General features: G+C 43.0%; 1 protein-coding gene across 7 annotated transcripts; it reads left to right on the top strand.

The window, feature by feature from the left end:
• Positions 1-2,090: 2,090 nt before the first annotated feature.
• Positions 2,091-17,778, top strand: TMEM268 (transmembrane protein 268). 7 transcript variants are annotated; one of them, XM_087944326.1, is made up of 9 exons: positions 2,103-2,723; positions 4,064-4,249; positions 6,895-7,004; positions 7,781-7,888; positions 9,330-9,479; positions 11,162-11,272; positions 12,170-12,250; positions 13,667-13,855; positions 15,606-17,778. In XM_087944326.1, exons 1-9 carry the CDS (start codon positions 2,705-2,707, stop codon positions 15,795-15,797), a joined length of 1,146 nt encoding a protein of 381 aa, XP_087800452.1. In that variant the 5' UTR covers positions 2,103-2,704; the 3' UTR covers positions 15,798-17,778. The 7 variants fall into 7 exon arrangements, with proteins under 7 accessions (XP_087800454.1, XP_087800453.1, XP_087800452.1 ...); XM_087944325.1 differs by having other exon boundaries at positions 3,506-4,249; XM_087944332.1 differs by lacking the exon at positions 4,064-4,249 and adding an exon at positions 3,427-3,481 and having other exon boundaries at positions 2,345-2,723.
• Positions 17,779-17,874: the final 96 nt, after the last annotated feature.

Below are 17,874 nucleotides of genomic sequence, written 5' to 3'. Positions count from 1 at the left end.
AGATGGATGGATATAGATGGAGGAAGGGAGATATATAGGTACCAATAGATGAATAGATGGATGGATGGGTGGATGGATAGATAGATAGACAGAGTCCTCGACTTACAATAATTCATTTAGTGACTGAAATTAAAATAGCACTGAAAAAGTGACATAACCAATTTATGACCGTTGCAACAGCTCCATGGTCACATGATTGATGTTTGACAGCTGATTCACATTTACAAGAGTTGCAGTGCCATGAGGTCATCACCTTTTGGCAAGCAAAAATCAATGGGAATGCCAGATTCACTTAACAGCGGTGTTACTAATTTAACAAGTGCAGTGATTCATTTAGCAAATGGGGCAAGCAAAGTGGTAAAATGGAGCAAAATTCACTTAACAAATTTCTCTCTTAGCAACATAAATTTGGGGCTCAATTGTCATAAGTTGAGGACTATCTGTAGATGGATGGATGGATAGATAGATGATAGATGAATATAAATAGATATAATAAAGATGATATTTAGATATATATAGATAGATGATAGGGTTTGATAGATGGAAAATGATACATATAGATAGATGAGAGTAGAAAATGGATAGATACTGTAGATAGATGATAGATAGTTGTAGATGATAGATGATAGAAATAGATAAATAGAGATGATATTTAGATATATAGATATACATAGATGAAAGGGTTCAATAGATGGAAAATGATATACACTGCTCAAAAAAATAATGGGAACACTTAAATAACACAATGTAACTCCAAGTCAATCACACTTCTGTGAAATCAAACTGTCCACTTAGGGAGCCACACTGATTGACAATCAATTTCACATGCTGTTGTGCAAATGGAATAGACAACAGGTAGAAAGCATAGGCAGTTAGCAAGACATCCCCAATAAAGGAGTGATTCTGCAGGTGGTGACCACAGACCACTTCTCAGTTCCTATGCTTTCTGGCTGATGGTTTCTACTGTATGATGCAATATTAACACAATATCAATTGTATAGAATGCAATTGCCCCCCCCCCCCTTCTTTGGAAGAACTTTAAGAAAGTTCAGAACATTCTCAAAGATCCAACTCATCCTGGGCAACCCCCCCCCCCCTTTTTTTTAAACTATTACCACCTGGTAGACGGTACAGGATAATACAAACAAGGACAAATAGGCTGAAAAACAGCTGCTATCCCAGAGCAGTAACTGTATTGAATTCTACTGAATAGTGCAATATTCATGCAATATCAGGGAGTTTCCATTCAATTGCACAGAATGTGAAGGATGTTTGTTTGTGTTTATTTTTATAGTCATGATGTACACTGAAGATGGTATTTAATTTCGTTGTACAAGGTGCAATGACCATAAAGTAAACTAAACTAAATTAAATTAGCACTTCTGCTGACAGATTTTCTCTGAATCAGTGATGACCTTTGCAAAACCACAGAGCTTCACCCATGCTTGGGGGTGGTGGAGGGAAGGAAGGAAGCTATATTTTGACAGTGAGTGAATTTGCACAATGTAATACGAACCATCTGGGTGTATGCTCGCTGCTACTTGGATTTCTGAAAAAGAGTCATGAATTAGAACAAAGTTTTGTAATGTTCTGGCTGTTGCAATTTATTTATGAATGAATTCAAAAGATTACACAAGTCCACCTAAGCCTTCCGGTGAAAACCGACTCCCTAAATCCTATATGTCAGCAAGGCTCTGATTTCCAGAACAGAACGAATGAAAAATGCTCCGCTCTCGGTACTCTCTGTACCTCTGACATTCATTGTGTTGCTTTAAGAATATTTTGGTATTTGCAGAACCAACTACTAGCTGTGTAAAAACATCCTTGGCCAACAGCTTACAAAATCTGGCAGCCTTGCAGTTGCAGCCAATTCATAGTCTCCACCAAACTCCTCCTAATGCTTGAATTGTCCAGAGGCCTATCTGTTTCTCCAGGGTTTGTCAATACTTTGACAGAAAACTAAGTGGACTTCAAGGAAATGTTTATGGTGCTGGTCCTTTCAAACCTTCTTTGCAATTGCCCCTAATTTTAATCTATTTTTTTTTCTTACCACGGGCCAGTTTGTGTCCGTCATTTTAGGACGAAAAATACATTGTCCTCATGGACTATGGGGAATCCATTGTTGTATACACTACATTTCTAACATGATAATAAAATGTTTTATGGACAGAGAGCCAGGAGAAAGCATATGGGATCAGGATGCCAGGCTGGTTTCATTTCTTTTATAATATTACCAGATTTAAAGGAAGTGCAGTTAAGACAAGATATTTATCCTCTCTGCTACATTAAACATTACAATAACGGTTGACAATAAAGAGGGAAGGACTTCTCCAGATTAAAAAAAAAATTGATGATCACCATCCATTTAGACCTAGATTGTGTTCGGCATGGATTATTTGTTACGTCTTGCTGGGATGTTTAGAAGCAATTCCGGAGAAGATGAAAGGCGGAGCAGCTAGACCGAACATCCTCATTGCCAGCCTGTAGGCAGACGTGTTGGGTGTCCTGTCTCCAGCTGTGAGAATCAACCTTATTTTGCGTTCTGATTTCATCAGTGTTGCGTTTGTGCAGGGGAAAGAGAAAAAAAAGCCAACCAACCAGACTTACAGTTGCATTCTTTCGCAACTGACAGAATAGCAAAAAAGATAAAAAAGAGACGGAACGAGAAGAAAAATCTTGCAATCTGCCTTTGGAAGTGCTTTTAATGACTGGCGCTGAACCTGGTATGCTCACTTCCTCCTAATAAATCCCCCCCCTTCTATCTATCTATCTCTGTTGTGTGTGAGTGTGTGTGTGTGTGTGTGAGAGAGAGAGAGCATTTTCCTATGGAATGGAGTCATGCTAAGTATAACTTTTTGTGCTGCTAAAACAGGCAGCTGGAGATTCTGTAAAGGAATGCCTCGAGAATCACAATTAGCTTGTAAGTCCTTTTTCTTCTTCATCCCCGACTCTAAGTTGCTAAACTTTGTTCAACTTTAACAGATGTCTTTTCCCCCCTTATGACGGGCTTCGCGATTCAGTTCCTCTTTCCGTGCACTACAAGCCTTCTTTCTGACTTTGTGAAGTACATTAAAAACAAAAAAAAAACCGGAATGGGCCGAGGTGAAAGGTAGACAAGCGTAAGCCCCAGAATTCATAAATCTTTTGAAAAACAATGTATTTCATCTCCTTTAGACAGCCTGAGGGGAAAGCAGGAAAGGATGGCGCAACCCTCCTCCTTCCTGTGCAATCTAACCGAGTAATCTTAAAACTGAGTCATGAGAAGCAAACGTTCTTGATTGTGTCTGGTAGGACAGTTAGAGTTTTGCAACTGTGCTGAAATTCTAAGGCAGGTTGAAGCAAAGCAATGACTAATGCAGTTAACTCCCATATGATGGATGCTGCCTGCATTAAAAAAAACAACAACAACAACCCGTATTATTCCAGGAATCCATATTTTGTTGGACAGGTCAACCTGGAGTTTCGGTGACACCAGACAGAGGTTAGTTACTTTTTGTCATTTCAGGTGGTAATACCTGCAGCGTTACAACATTTGTGGAGAGCAATTTCTGTTCTGGCTTGGTGGAATTTGAAGATGTGCTCCTGGACCATTTCTGAAGTGCAGGACAGGGAAGCAGCCAATCTAGGAAGGCCCTTTGTTGCACGTAGATTGAGATCACCTGGAAAATAACTCACGCGAATACAAGTTGGCAGAGCTGGAAAGAACTTTTAAGAAGCAAACTTCTGAAAGCAGAATGGAAAAAAAGAAATAAACAAATCCACAGTTCTGTTGGAAAAGCTTTGGATTTTCCCAGGGTTGCTTTGCAGGACTTGTTTTGCATAGCTCGGAGGTGTGCAGCCCCGCCCAGGTGCTTGTTGGGAACATAGGTATTGCTTCAGACTAATGTCTCAACAGAGTCAGAGAAAGAACTGCAGCACGCTAGAAGAAGTCGGGGATGAAGCTTGATGGACTTCAGAGGTCCATCTACTGACCTTTCAGTCTTGACCTGCAATTGTCTATCTTCTCCTGAACCTGGAGGAAATGAGCTGATTGAAAATTTTGTTTCTCTCATCCTGAAAACAGTCAGCATCTTCAAGGAGGAAAGACTAGACACTGACAATTCACTGCTGGGTGAACTGCGAGCGGAACACCTCTTCAAGATGCTTTGTGGTGGAAACCAAGACAAAGGCGGTGAAGAAGGAGGGCTACCCTTTGGCATCACTTATTGTTGGAATAAAGGAAAAAAGCACCCGGATTTCTGGAGAAACGGTAAAACCAGTCATTTGACACCATTGGCAGGAAACATGGTGGTAGCCATCATAACGTTGACCTGTTTTTGGGGCTTTTCTTTTTAATCGTTTCAATTTAATCTTCTGTTTGAACGGAGAGCAGCTTTAATGAACAATATCATTAAATGAACACCATTATCCTACCGTACGAGCTGGAGTTAAAGATAAGGATGGAAATATTCGTATCAACCCGATTAGATCCTCTCTGGTTACTTTCTTAAAATGCAATTTGATGGGGTTGATTGTGATATCTCTGGGTTTTCATGCTTTCGTGACCTCTTTGGGATCTCCGCAAACTGCCAAATGTCAATATCATGCAAGCGTCATCCTGTTTTAACGACCCCATAATCTCTTGCGGGAATGAAGTCTGGGCAACTGAACGGAGCTAGCAAAGTGTTTTTTAATGGCCAGATGCCTTTCCTGTTGCCAATGCGGAGTTTTGTTCAGCAGATATATTCTCATTGTGCCCAGAGAGAGAGAAATATCTGCCTCTATCTAGGACAGGGGTCCCCAACCACCGGTCCCTGGACCGGTACCGGTCTGTGGATCATTTTTTACCGGGCTGAAAAGCTTGGGCGCCGCCATCTTGTTTCAACAGCGCTTCCGGGTTTTCAGTTGCTTCCGGGTTTTTGGTTGGAAAGTGCTTCCGCTTTTTCAGTTGGAAAGCAGCGTTTGGGTGCTCGCGCCTTAGTTTCATCAAGGGGGGCGGCTTCAAACGAAGAGCCGTCCCGATGGCAGTGGAGTCTCATGTTACTCAGGTACCGTTCCGTGGAAGAATAAATAATCGTGAAACCGGTCCCTGGTTCGAAAAAGGTTGGGGGCCACTGATCTAGGATATCACAGCCTCCTGACTGTGAGGCTGGAGTTCCACCTGTAAGCCACCACGCCACTCGTCAAGATCATGCAATGCATGGACCAGATCGGATTGTGTTCATTTAGTGACCGTTTGAAGTTACAATGACACTGAAAACAGTGACTCCTGGCCATTTTTTTCACACTTATGGCCATTGCAGTATCCCCGTGGTCTTGCAGTCAGAATTTGGATGCTGGGCAATTGGTTCACATTTACGACGGTCGCGGGTCATGTGATCCCCTTTTGCGACCTTCTTGACAAACCGAGTCAACAGGGAAGCCAGATTTACTCAACAACCATGTTACTAACTTAACAACAGAGGGAAGACATGTCGTCAAAACGGGGCGAGTTCACTTCACAAATGTCTCGCTTAGCAACATGAATTTGGGGCTCAATTTGGAGGACTGGGTTAAATCCACGAATGATTACATTTGAAATAGGTTACTTCCAAGGTTTTCGTTAAATCAGCCACAAAGACTGGAAGCTTCTTTCATTTAGATCAAGGGCTAAAGGTTAGCATTTCCTTTGCGTGGAAAAGATTTCAGGTTCAGCTCATGGCATTGCTAAACTGTATAACAACAATATGTAGTTATGTCACATTGTTCCAGGATGAGGCATTTTTAATTTGCCTCTTTCAAAAGGAAGCTTTGTCGAAATCCACGAAACTTATCATACCTTTGACAAAATCCATCCTTTTGTGTGTGCGTGTGTGTGCTTCAGTTGTGCTCCTCTTAAACATATTGTCAGGATTTCGGCAGTTACTCCAATTAAATCATGAGCCTTGAGCCATGCTTCCAAAGCTTTAAAGGGTTTATTAGAAGTTAACATGCGGGCAGAATGTGTTATGAGTTGATACATATATTAGCAAAAACATCTTTGATCTGCTCGTCATTTCCCCAACGCGGTTAAAATATTCCTCCCAATGTTTCCTGGAGATTCGCAGATGTGCACAATGCACGATTTCTCCTCTGCATCATTAGCGATGTTTCCCAAAAGCATCACTTGATGAAACCAGGCTGAAAATGTGGATGTTCTTGTCTTCCAAATTTTATCCAATAACTCTTTCCCCTCCCCCACCAAATCTGTCGTGCTGAAAATGCACCTGGAAATCGGAATCTTAATGGAAATTGACAATCACATGAGACACAGAAGTGGGTAATTTGGAACGCCAGCGCTGGGAAGACATTTCAAATAAAGCTTCTATTAGGCAGGCAGAAAATAGTTGCGTTGGCTGGGTTGCCCGTGGCACTAAGCCCCGGCTTACTCGATAAGCCAGAATTATCTTGATTAACCGAGCCAAAATGCACCGAGCCAAAATGTGGTGAGCTTGGGTTTTGCCTGAGTGGATTGTGTGAACACAAGTGTCATGCTTGGCAAAGCATGTTCCAAAGGGGAATTTTTTTTCAAGAGGCAACTGGACGTTTTTCCTTGAAGACGTTTCACTTGTCATCCAAAAAGCTTCTTGCATTCTGATTGAAGGATCCCGTCAGAACTGAAGTCAGAACTGAAGAAGCTTCTTGAATGAGAAGCGAAATGTCTTCAAGGAAAAACAGAGAAAGTCCGGCTGCCTCTTGAAAAAAATCCCATTGGGACAACCATGACTTGAACGACTTGAGAATCTCCATAGATTGGATAGATCTCCATGATTGATGACATACTGTAAATTGTGCAATTGATTAGCTGTGAATTATGTAACTGACTAGCTGATGGCATACTGTGAATTGTGCAACTGATAACCTGAACAATTACTTTTCTCAACTGTTGCATTGCAGACTTTCTAAATGGACAGGTTCTTATGATGCTGACAGCTCACAAGCCCCGTGGTTGTCCTCCTGTCATCATGAATTCTTGGCAAGAAAAACTGAAAACGTTGGGAATAGAGGTGAGGCTTTCAGTCTTGTTGAAACCTGCAGCAGCAAAATCAGTTCTTTTAACAGATTCCCATTAGATGCAACAGCACATTTTTATCTCCTGCGTGCATGCACATACATGTGTTTTTGTGCAGTATGAGACAATACGCATATAAAGTAGCATACATAGGTATAAATATCTACTTCAGGTTAAGCTGGAACTGCTAAGGACTCCATGCTGTTTGCTGGTTAGCTATAAATGTGTGCGTTTTTTGAGCCTCTTCCCAGCCCAACTTGGCAATCCTGAAATTAACTGGTTGTTTGGTCACAGGTCCTAAAGGGCCCGTAGTTGGCCAACCCTGTTCTATAGTGACAGATTCACTGATGGATATGCTTAAATGCCTCCAGGGAATGTAGGAAATGGAAGCTCACCTGATACTCTGTTACCTGCTTAAGCAGAGGTTTGGACTAGAAGACCTCCAAAGTCCCTTCCAACTCGTTCTACTCTACTCTACTCTACTCTACTCTGCTCTGCTCTACTCTACTCTACTCTACTCTACTCTACTCTACTCTACCCTACCCTACCCTACCCTACCCTACCCTACCCTACTCTACTCTACTCTACTCTACTCTACTCTACTCTACTCTACTCTACTCTACTCTATTCCTTAATCTATTCCATTCCATTCCATTGCAATCTGTTCCCTTCCCTTCCCTTCCCTTCAACACTCTTATCCCAAGTCCATTTCCCATGCTCTCCTCCTCCAGTTCCAGACACAAGTCTGATGTTGTGCGATTATCCAAACAGGTGACAGAAGACCAGTGGGAAACTTTGATACAACGAGCTGTGCTGGAGCCAGAAATGAGAACGTATCTATTGTACAACTCCAGAGGAATAAGGATGGGCATTGCTGCAGTAAGAACCCTATACAACTATGGGGGAGGCACAATTGGGGCATGCAGTGCTCTGTTGGTGACAAAGGGCTATACAGGTAGTTCTAAACATACAACAGTTCCATTTAGTGACCATTCAAAGTTGCAACATTGCTGAAAAAAGTGATGTATGACTGTTTTTCACACTTATGATCATTGCAGCATCCTCATGGCCACATGACCAAGATTATGGTCTAATGTGGGCTGAATCTATTGAAACTATTTTTTCTTTCTTTCTTTCTTTCTTTCTTTCTTTCTTTCTTTCTTTCTTTCTTTCTTTCTTTCTTTCTTTCTTTCTTTCTTTCTTTCTTTCATCTATCTATCTATCTATCTATCTATCTATCTATCTATCTATCTATCTATCTATCTATCTATCTATCTATCAATCAATCACTATTCTGACCTAGGCTTCCCAAAATCACGAAACAGACTCCTTGTCCCGACAAAACCCCTTTTTATTTGGCTAATGTGAATTTCTATCATTGACATCCAGCAAAGTTCCGGCAGCCACAGACCTTATCAGGCTTGGACAGTTGTCAGGCCGATAGCTTCCAAGCACAACGCTGTACAAGAAAATACTTGGCAGGAAGTCTCTGGGAGTCATGAACTTAGATAAGCAGATCTTCACACTAAGTAAACAAACTAATTGCCTCCTGCAAACGCCACTTCCCTTTCGCTCCTATTTATTCCCTATGGGAGGAGCCATTCACCGTCCACCTAAGCCTTTAGTCCCGAGTTGACCCTTGTTCCTTAACTGCTCCCTTCTCCTGGCAGTTCTGCACATGTGCACATTGGGAACAGGCTCCAGCTGTTCTTCTGCTCCACTGATCTCCAACTCCGTAGGCAGCTGATACCTATCGGATGGCCCTGGCCCCATCTCTGCCTCCGACACAGAGCCCTCGTCACAACCAGACTCCAGGACTGGCCTATGTTCCTCTGCAACCTCCCACTGTCTGAGTCTGCCGCCTGCTCTGCTGGCTGCTGGCGGGCCACAACACCATCTGTCTGTCTGTTCGTCCATTCATCCATCCATCCATCCATCCATCCATCCATCCATCCATCCATCCATCTACCTACCTACCCACCCACACACCCATCCATCCATCCATCCATCTATCTCAAACTCATATTCCATTCACCTCGACGACTTACGGATTGAGTAAAATGCAGTATAAAGGATTCTTTTAATCTTTTCAAGAATAGATATTGCTCTTAATCGCTCTTCATGCCTGAACTAGCCATGCTGGGTGCCGTCTCTGAGATAAGCCGTACCTAAATTTGATAAGAAGCAAACAAGTAAACAACCCTTATTATCATTGGTTGCACAGTCAGCCAAATATTTAGACCAGATTTGGCATTTTTATGCCCCTGTTGTTATTATTTCTGGGAAAAAGAGCTGCTGACTTAACCTCTCTCCTTTTCAGATTGTCTACGTGATTCTCTGGATCAACCTTTATTCCGTCCTGCAAATTTTTTCAGTTGGACAGTCTTGGAAAGTCAGTGTTTTGGTCACCCTTGTTGCCTTGGTGGCTGCTGTGGCCATCCTAGTCATAATTCATCACGATCAAAGCAAGGTAAGATGGGACTAGATGGTATCCAGTTGCCATTTCCACTTTTTTGGGTTGTTTTTTTAATGACCCCATAATCCCTTGCATCGGGATGCAGTTGGGGCAACCGAACGGAGCTGCAGGAATTGGGCATGGTTAGTCTAGTGAAGAGAAGGAGCAGGGGAGACACGATAGCAGTCTTCCAAAATCTGAGGGGCTGCCACAGAGAGGAAGGGATGCGGTGGCTCAGTGGCTAAGATGCTGACTTTGTCAAAGTTTGGCAGTTCGAATCCCCAGCGCCACATCACAGAGTGAGCTCCCGTTCCTTGTCCCAGCTTCTGCCAACCTAGCAGTTCGAAAGCATGTAAAAAATTCAAGTAGAAAAATAGGGATCTCTTTGGTGGGTAGGGAACAGCGTTTTGTGAGCCTTCTGTGTTTAGTCATACCAGTCACATGACCACGGATACGTCTTTGGACAGCGCTGGCTCTTCGGCTTTGTAACGGAGATGAGTACTACCTGCTAGAGTCAGAAACGAAGACCACGTAGGTGCGAGGGAAACCTTTTCCCTTACCTTTATTGGCACACCTGAGGAGAACGTGAATTTGGCACACCTGAGGAGAACGTGATTTCTGGGTTTTCCCTAGCCCAGAAAGAACCCCAAATCCAACCCCTGCACCCAACAGCTCATCACATGATCCAATCCTCACTTCATTCCCACTGGAGACTATCCCCAGTCACTTCCCTCCAGGTGCCGGGTAACATGTCCTTGACTCTCGGAGAAAGGAATGTTGTTGTGGCTAATTTTCCACTGCTCCTTGAAGTCCCCACTCCCAAATCCCCAGGCACTGAATGTGGCAGCCCAGAAGCCTCAAAGACATATAGCTTCCAAGCTGGCATCTGGGATTACCTGTGTAGGATTTCCAAAGTCACAATTCAGAAACAAACAGGTTGTTTTGAAGTAGAAACTGAATGGCTATCTGGTCAGCGGGTTGCAGTCACGTTCATTCCACAAGATGGATGTCCTTCAAGTGCCTTCCATCTCTTAATTTAATTTAATTTATTTGATTTTTCAATCGCTTACAAGATAATAGGTATAAGGATAAACATAGTTATGAATACATGAAATGAATACATATATATAAAAAAAAGAAACAATAGGACAGGGACGGTAGGCACATTGGTGCGCTTATGTACACCCCTTACAGACCTCTTAGGAAAGGGATGAGGTCAATAGTAGACAGTCTAAGGTTAAAGTTTTTGTGGTTTGGGGAAGAAACCCCAGAGTCAGGTAGAGTATTCCAGACATTGACCACTCTGTTGCTGAAGTCATATTTCCTGCAATCAAGTTTGGTGCGATTAACCTTGAGTTTGTATTAACCTTGAGTTTGTATCTCAAGGTTAATCGCACAAAACTTGATTGTGTGCTCTTGTATTGTTATGGTTGAAGCTGAAGTATTCATTGACAGGTAGGACATTGCAATGTATGATTTTATATACTATACTTAGATCGGGCTGAAGGCAGCGTAGTTCTAGGTTTTCTAGGTCTAGAATTTCAAGTCTGGTGGCATAAGGTATTCTGCAACGAGTAGAGGAGTGGAGAACTCTTCTTATGAAATATTTCTGGACTTTCTCAACTGTGTTAATATCAGATACTCTTAAGCCACTGCTCAATTCTTTTCGCCTTCTTCCTTTTCCTTCTCTTTACCAGATGAATGTGAATACAGATATGAGGCTAATGGCTGCCAATGAAGCCTTCATGAAGCTTGGATTCCTGGTAGGGATGACAAATATTCCAGACAAGAACTGTGCTGTCCCACAGGTATGCGTTTTCTGAACGGGGAATTTCCTAACAGAATAGTAGATTAGACCAATGGCTGTCCAATATAATTAACTTCCAGTGATGGAGCAACCATAACTTCTGAAGGCAAGTCGTTCCACCGATTAATTGAACTGGGATTATAGAATAACAGAGTTGGAAGACACCTTAGAGGTCTTCTAGTCCAACCCCCTGCTCAAGCAGGAGACCCTATAACCATTTTAGACAAATGCTTGTACAATCTCTTCTTAAAAACCTCCAGTGTTGGAGCATCCACAACCTCTGGAGGCAAGTTATTTCTCTCCATCTATCCCATGAACCGTTATAATTTTGCGACAAGGATCCCGGCTTCTAAAGATAAGATATCAAGCTTTGGAAGGTTGTATGCAGATGTGAGTGTAGCATCACATCTGTGAAATGCAGGTAATTGCAGGAAGGTTCTAACCTCTGAAGAGACCAGCTGATTTTCCCAGGTGCTTTCTTGTTTATTGTCAGCGTTCCAATGAATCTCCCCATATCCATTCAGCACTCAGAAACAAATTTCATCCAAGTAAGAATTTATTAGAGAAGCCATATTGGCACATCTGGGAAAACCCGAATCTGAAACTTCCGTTGTTTTCCTTCCCTAAGGAGAAAAACAAAGATCTATCCCCTGCACCCATCATCCATCACATGGACCAATCAATCATCGTCCCAACTGGAGCCATTCCTCCCAACACTCCCTCCAGGTGCAGGGTAACATGTCCTTGACTCTCTGAGAAAGAATGTGGTTGAGTCTAATCGTCCACCGCTTTGTGAAATCCCCCGTCCCAAATTCCCAGGCACTAAATGTGGCAGCCTTGGAGTAAAATATGGCAGCCAAGGCTGACATTTATCTCCCTCTCTTCTCCTCTCCTTTAGTTGTGGTTTGTTCATTTCGACGTTGAACCCTGCCTTCAGTCTTTGATGGACTTTCTGGCCACTCTGAAGAGAAACCAGGAGGTAAGTTGTTTGGCTACTCCTTCCCTTTAAGCCCAGAGGTGGTATTCAGCTGGTTCTGACCAGTTCTGGAGAACCGGTAGTGGAAACTTTGAGCAGTTTGGAGAACTGGCAAATCCCACCTCTGACTGGCCCCGCCCCCATCTCTTCTCTGCCTCCCATTGAGTCCCAGCTGATCAGCTGGGTCTTCTTTGGTTGCCCTGTACAGGAGAACGGAGCTGGAAAGCAGGTTAGTGGGGTGGGGAGGGAATGGGGATTTTGCTGTAACCTTCCCCCAGGAGTGGAGAGGGAATGGGGATTTTGCTGTATCCTTCCCCTGCCATGCCCACCAAGCCACGCCCACCAAGCCACACCACGCCCACCAAGCCACACCCACAGAACCGGTAGTAAAAATTTTTGAATCCCATCACTGTTCAAGCCTCTTAGGTGCGGGGTTGAAAAAAGAGGACACTTGAAATGTATTCCTGCCCAGTTAGTGAGTTCTAATCCAGGGGTCGTCAACCTTTTGGATCTCAGGGACCACCAAACTCATAATTTTCAATCCTGCGGACCAGAGACCCTGGGAAAATCCCCAAAAGTCTGCATTTTTGTACTGATCGATCATTTTTTATTTGGGATCGCAGGATACCGTCTCCAGCTCCATTCTCAGGGAGAGAGAGAGAGAGAAAGAGAGAGAGAGACTTTTGGCTTTATGCAAGGAAAGCAGCAGAAGCAGCAGAAATCTTTCTTTCTCTCCCCCAAACTCCACCAGAAATGAGTCTTTGTGAGACTTGTCACACGCCTCTTGGAGCAGGATGCTTTGCAGGGTCCCAAAGACTCATTTCTGGCAGAGTTTGGGGTAGAGAAAGAAAAAAGTTTTGCTGCTTTCTTACGTGTAGCCAAAAGCAGAAGAAGAAAGAAGCTGAAAGAAGCAGCCCAGTGGCCAGGCCAGTCGCGTGGGGCGAGTGGGGCAAGTTCCCCCCTGCCCTTTCCTCCCTCCCCTCACTACCATGTGTTCTCCGCAATGCAAGCGGCACTTGTGTTCCCGCGAGCCATGTGGGCAGCACAGCCTTGTGTTCCCACACAGCCTGGATTAATTGCTTTGGGGAGGACATTTCTCTGGGGACCACCAAAATTTTCTCATGGCCCACCAGTTGGCGACCCCTGTTCTAGTCCATTCCTAGTCAGGTGGGTGATCTTGGGCCAGTCCCGTCTTCTCCATCAAAACAAAGAAAGTCCTAGTAAAAAACACTTTCTGACAAATTCGCCGAGAAAATGGCAGGAATTAATCCAGGCAGTTGCCAGAAGTCGAGACTGACTCAAAGTTACACAAAACCAAAGGAAACAAAATCCGAAAGGATTCCCCCCCAGATTTGATCCATTGCTTTGCCTCTCACACTGCTTTCTCTAAAATAAATCCCTGTCATCTGTTGTTGCCAGTCAGCACTGAAGCGCAATCTGGAAGACGTCGGCATTGTTGTCGAGACAGCTATCCTGCCAACCTGGGAAAGCCAACAGAACGATTCTTTGGAAGAATGTTTGCTGTTGCCAGAGACCAAGAAGAAGAGCAGCAGTAATTTCTTGTCCCGCCGAGAATTCCTCCGTCTTGTCCCAGACACGACACCGGAGGTAAGGATTCCTTCCCATTTCTTTGTCTTCCTTACCTCTTTTGCTTGGGAGGCCAGCAAAATGATTGGAATTGGAGTCAGAACAGAGCTTTCCCCATGCCGTTGTAACTTTGGATGGTGGCTAGAGGAAGTGCTGTAAATCAAGGACTACCCGTATGGATTGCTACGGCATGCCTGGAAGAAATATTTTCTTCTGTTTTCATGAGACAACAACTTGCAGAACTCAGGCTGTGCTTCACTGATACCTTGAGATTCATCATGGAAAGAGAAACTGCCAGGAAAGCATGTGACATATTGCCCAAGAGTTTTGCAATAGCAACGGTTTTGAAAAACCACTGAGCTGCAAAGGATATTAGCACCACTCAGCTGGAATTCCCTGTAAGTCAACAAGAGTTCTGAATATGTTCGTTTGTTTTATATTATTTCAAACCCGCCCTGAGGCCTAAGGAGCGTGACGGACGCACAACGCCAAGCCTTTTAACAGATTGAACAGATTCACAGAGTTGGAAGGGACCTTGTAGGCCTTCTAGTCCAACCCGCCACCCGAGCAGGAGATCCTACACCATTTCTGACATGTGGCAGTCCAGTCTCTTCTTGAAAGCCTCCAGTGATGAAGCTCCCACAACTTCTGAAGGCAACTTCTGTTCCATGGGTTGATTGTTCTCGCTGTCAGAAAATTTCTCCTTAATTCCAGGTTGAATCTCTCCTTGATCAGTTTCCATTCAATATTCCTTGTCTGGCTTTCGGGTGCCTTGAAAACTAGCTTGACCCCCTTCCTCTCTGTGGCAGCCCCTCGAATATTGGAAGACCACTATCCTGTCTTCCCTGGTTCTTCTCTTCACTAGACTAGCCAGGCCCAGTTCCTGCAACCGTTCTTCATATGTTTTAGCCTCCAGTCCCCTCATCATCCTGGTTGCTCTTCTCTGCACTCTTTCCAGAGTCTCAACATCTTTTGTTTATAGTCTCTATCTCTATATCTCTATCTCTATATCTCTGTCTATGTCCATCTCTCTCTCTCTCTCATCTATCTCCTCTCTCTCCTCTCTCTGTTATCTATCTAATCCATCTCTCTTCTCTCTCTCTCTCTCTCTCTCTCTCATCTATCTATCTGATCTCTCCTCTCTCTTTCTTATCTATCTCCCCTCTCCCCCTCTCTCTTATCTATCTAATCTCTCTCTCTTCTCTTTCTTTCTCTCTCATCTATCTATCTCCTCTCTCCTCTCTCTCTTTCTTATCTATCTCCTCTCTCTCTCTTATCTATCTAATCTCTCTCTTCTCTCTCTCATCTATCTATCTCATCTCTCCTCTCTCTCTTTCTTATCTATCTCACCTCTCCTCTCTCTCTCTCTTATCTATCTCCCCCCTCTCTCTTTCTTAGCTATCTAAACTCTCTTCTCCCCCCCTCTCATCTATCTAACCTCTCTCTCTCTCTCTTATGTGAACACTAATAAAACGTACATCCAGTATGAACTACAAAACCTAACCTACATAAATAATAAAACTAATGTGATTAAAATTAAGGGAACCCCCCTCCCCTGCCAACCCTGGATAAAATTCCAGGCAAGCAATAAATTAACTGGGAGGATCAAAAAGACATTGGAATAAAAACCCTTGACCTTAGCTTGGATTTGGGGTAGTGCACAAGAATGGACATTTCTTTCATTTGTTGGTTGTTGGGTTCAGCCACTAGAGTTTTCTGCTGGATGAGAACAGACGTCCTCCATTAATGTTGATTTCTTGTCTTGTTTCAGACAATGGCCCAGCAGCTCTTGATGGCCTTCAGCAGTTACTACGTCAGGCTGTTAGTCAGTGGCCAGCTTCCAGAGGTCCATGCAGGGCAGCACAAAACTATGGGCCACAGGCCTTGTCTCTGCCAGTTTGTAAAGACTACACTGTTGGGGAAAGAATTCTTTGGACTCCAACAAAGATGGACATTATGTTAGCAATGTCTCAATCATCAGGTTCTCAATCGTCAAAGACTGAAGAACCAGAAGACTGAGGGAATGAAGAACAGTTTGCATTGTTCTCCCTACAAAAGAACCATACCTAAAAAATTTTTTTTTTTGGAAATGTCTGCGACTTGTTCTGAGGAGAGGTCATATGCAATGTTGGTTGGCCAGAGTTGTGAGAATGAAGTAGCTGCCGTATCAATGCTGGAAAGAAAAGAAGGAAGGAAGGAAAGAAAGAAAGAGGGAAAAGTAGAAAAAGAAAGAAAGAAGGATGGAAAAAAAGGAGGAATGAAGGGAAAGAAAGAAAGAGAGAGAGCAAGTAGAAAGAGAAAGAAGGAAGGAAGGGAAACAAAGAAAGAAAGAGGGAGAAAATGAAAGAAAGAAAAAGTAGAAAAAGAAAGAAAGACAGAAGGAAGGAAAAGAAAGGAGGAATGAAGGGAAAGCAAGAAAGAGAAAGAAAAAGAAGGAAAGAAAGAAGGAAAGAAAAAGTAGAAAAAGAAAGGAAAGACAGAAGGAAGGAAAAGAAAGGAGGAATGAAGGGAAAGAAAGAAAGAAAAAAGAAGGAAAGAAAGGAAGGAAAGAAAAAGTAGAAAAAGAAAGAAGGAAAAGAAAGGGATGAAGGGAAAGAAAGAAAGAAAGAGCAAGTAGAAAGAAAGAAGAAAGGAAGGGAAACAAAGAAAGAGGGAGAAAAGGAAAGAAAAGAAAGAAGGAAGGAAGGAAGGGGGAATGAAGGGAAAGAAAGGAGAAAAAAGTAGGAAAAAAAGAAAGAAGGGAAGGAAAGAAAGTAAGTAAGAATTCCCTAGGAATTAAAAAACAGCTTTTCCAGCTGCATTCTGGAAACTCAAACCACAATGTTATGAACTGAAATTACAGAGACGTTTAGAAGTCTGTCCCAGAGCTGGAATTTCTGAGATCAACTCTCCTTATCTAAAAGACACGTGGAGTGATTCATGGCCAGTGAATTTCTTGGAAAGAGAAGATTCCTCGATTGTATTCCCACTTGGCTGCCCTAAATGTGCAAAGCCATCCGGTCTCACTGTTGCCCCGTAGCCCACACCGTGATGATAAAGAGTCATGCAAATTCTGTGGGATTTACTCCTTTCTATATAAGGCAATTTCTCAATTTTTCCCCATTTAGTGGCCATTCAAAAATGACAATGGCACTGGGGGAAAAAGGGGGACTTAAGGCTGGTTTTCACCCTTATGACTGTTGCAGCATCTCCACGGTCAAAATTCAGATGCTTGGCAACTGGCTTGTATTTATGACAGTTGTACTGCTCGGGGATCATGGGGCTGCCCTGTGTAACTTCCAAGCTGGCTTTCGACAAGCGAAGTCAATGAGGGAAAGCAGATTCACGTATGAACAATTAACATCCGATTCACTTAACAACTGCAGTGGTGGGCTTAACAACAGTGAAAAGTCACAAAACGGGACAACGCTCGCTTAGCCATGGAAATGTATGGCTCGTTTGTGGCCTTACATCAAGGATAAAGAAAGGAAGGGAGGGTGGGAGGGAGGGAAGGAAGGAAGGAAGAAGGGAGAGAGGAAGGAAAGAAAGGAGAAAGAGGAAAATAGAGAAAGAAAAAAAAGAAAGAGAAAGAAGGGAACAAAGGAAAGAATGAAGGAAGGAGACAAAAGAAGGAAAGAAGGAAGGAAGAGGAAGAAGGAAGAGGAAAGAATGAAGAAAGAAAGGAGAGAGGAAGGAAGAGAGAAAGAAAATATAAAAATAAATATATAAAAAGAAAGAAAGAAAGAAAAAGAAAGAGGGAGGGAGGGAAGGAAGGAAGAAAGGAGAGAGGAAGGAAAGAAAGGAGAAAGGAAACAAGAGAAAGAAAGAAAAAAAGAAAGTTACAAAGAAAGGGACAAAAGAGTGAGAGCGGAAGGAAGGAAAGAAGAAAGGAAGAGAGAGACAGAAAATATATACATACATAAAGAAAGAAAGAAAAAGAAACAGAGAGAGAGAAAGAAAGAAAGAGAAAGGAAGGAAGAAAGAAAAAAAGGAAGGAAAGAAAGAGACCCTACAGGGCTCCTTAGTGCGTTTACTGCAAGAGACTGACACAGCGAAATGAT

The sequence above is a fragment of the Notechis scutatus genome, chromosome 15, assembly GCF_049901735.1.
Source record: "Notechis scutatus isolate UNSWTSFEM ecotype Mainland chromosome 15, rNotScu1.2, whole genome shotgun sequence".
Classification (NCBI taxonomy): Eukaryota; Metazoa; Chordata; class Lepidosauria; order Squamata; family Elapidae; genus Notechis; species Notechis scutatus.
Note: the sequence above shows the minus strand (reverse complement) of the source record. Positions and strands in the feature narration are given on the sequence as shown.

Bases quoted from the DNA above. Each gene is read 5' to 3' on its own strand.
- TMEM268 (XM_087944325.1), top strand. From the start codon at position 3,946: ATGGACTTCAGAGGTCCATCTACTGACCTTTCAGTCTTGACCTGCAAT. The intron at 9,480-11,161 runs GTAAGATGGGAC...TCTCTTTACCAG, and splicing joins TTCATCACGATCAAAGCAAG to ATGAATGTGAATACAGATAT. The intron at 12,251-13,666 runs GTAAGTTGTTTG...TGTTGTTGCCAG, and splicing joins CTCTGAAGAGAAACCAGGAG to TCAGCACTGAAGCGCAATCT.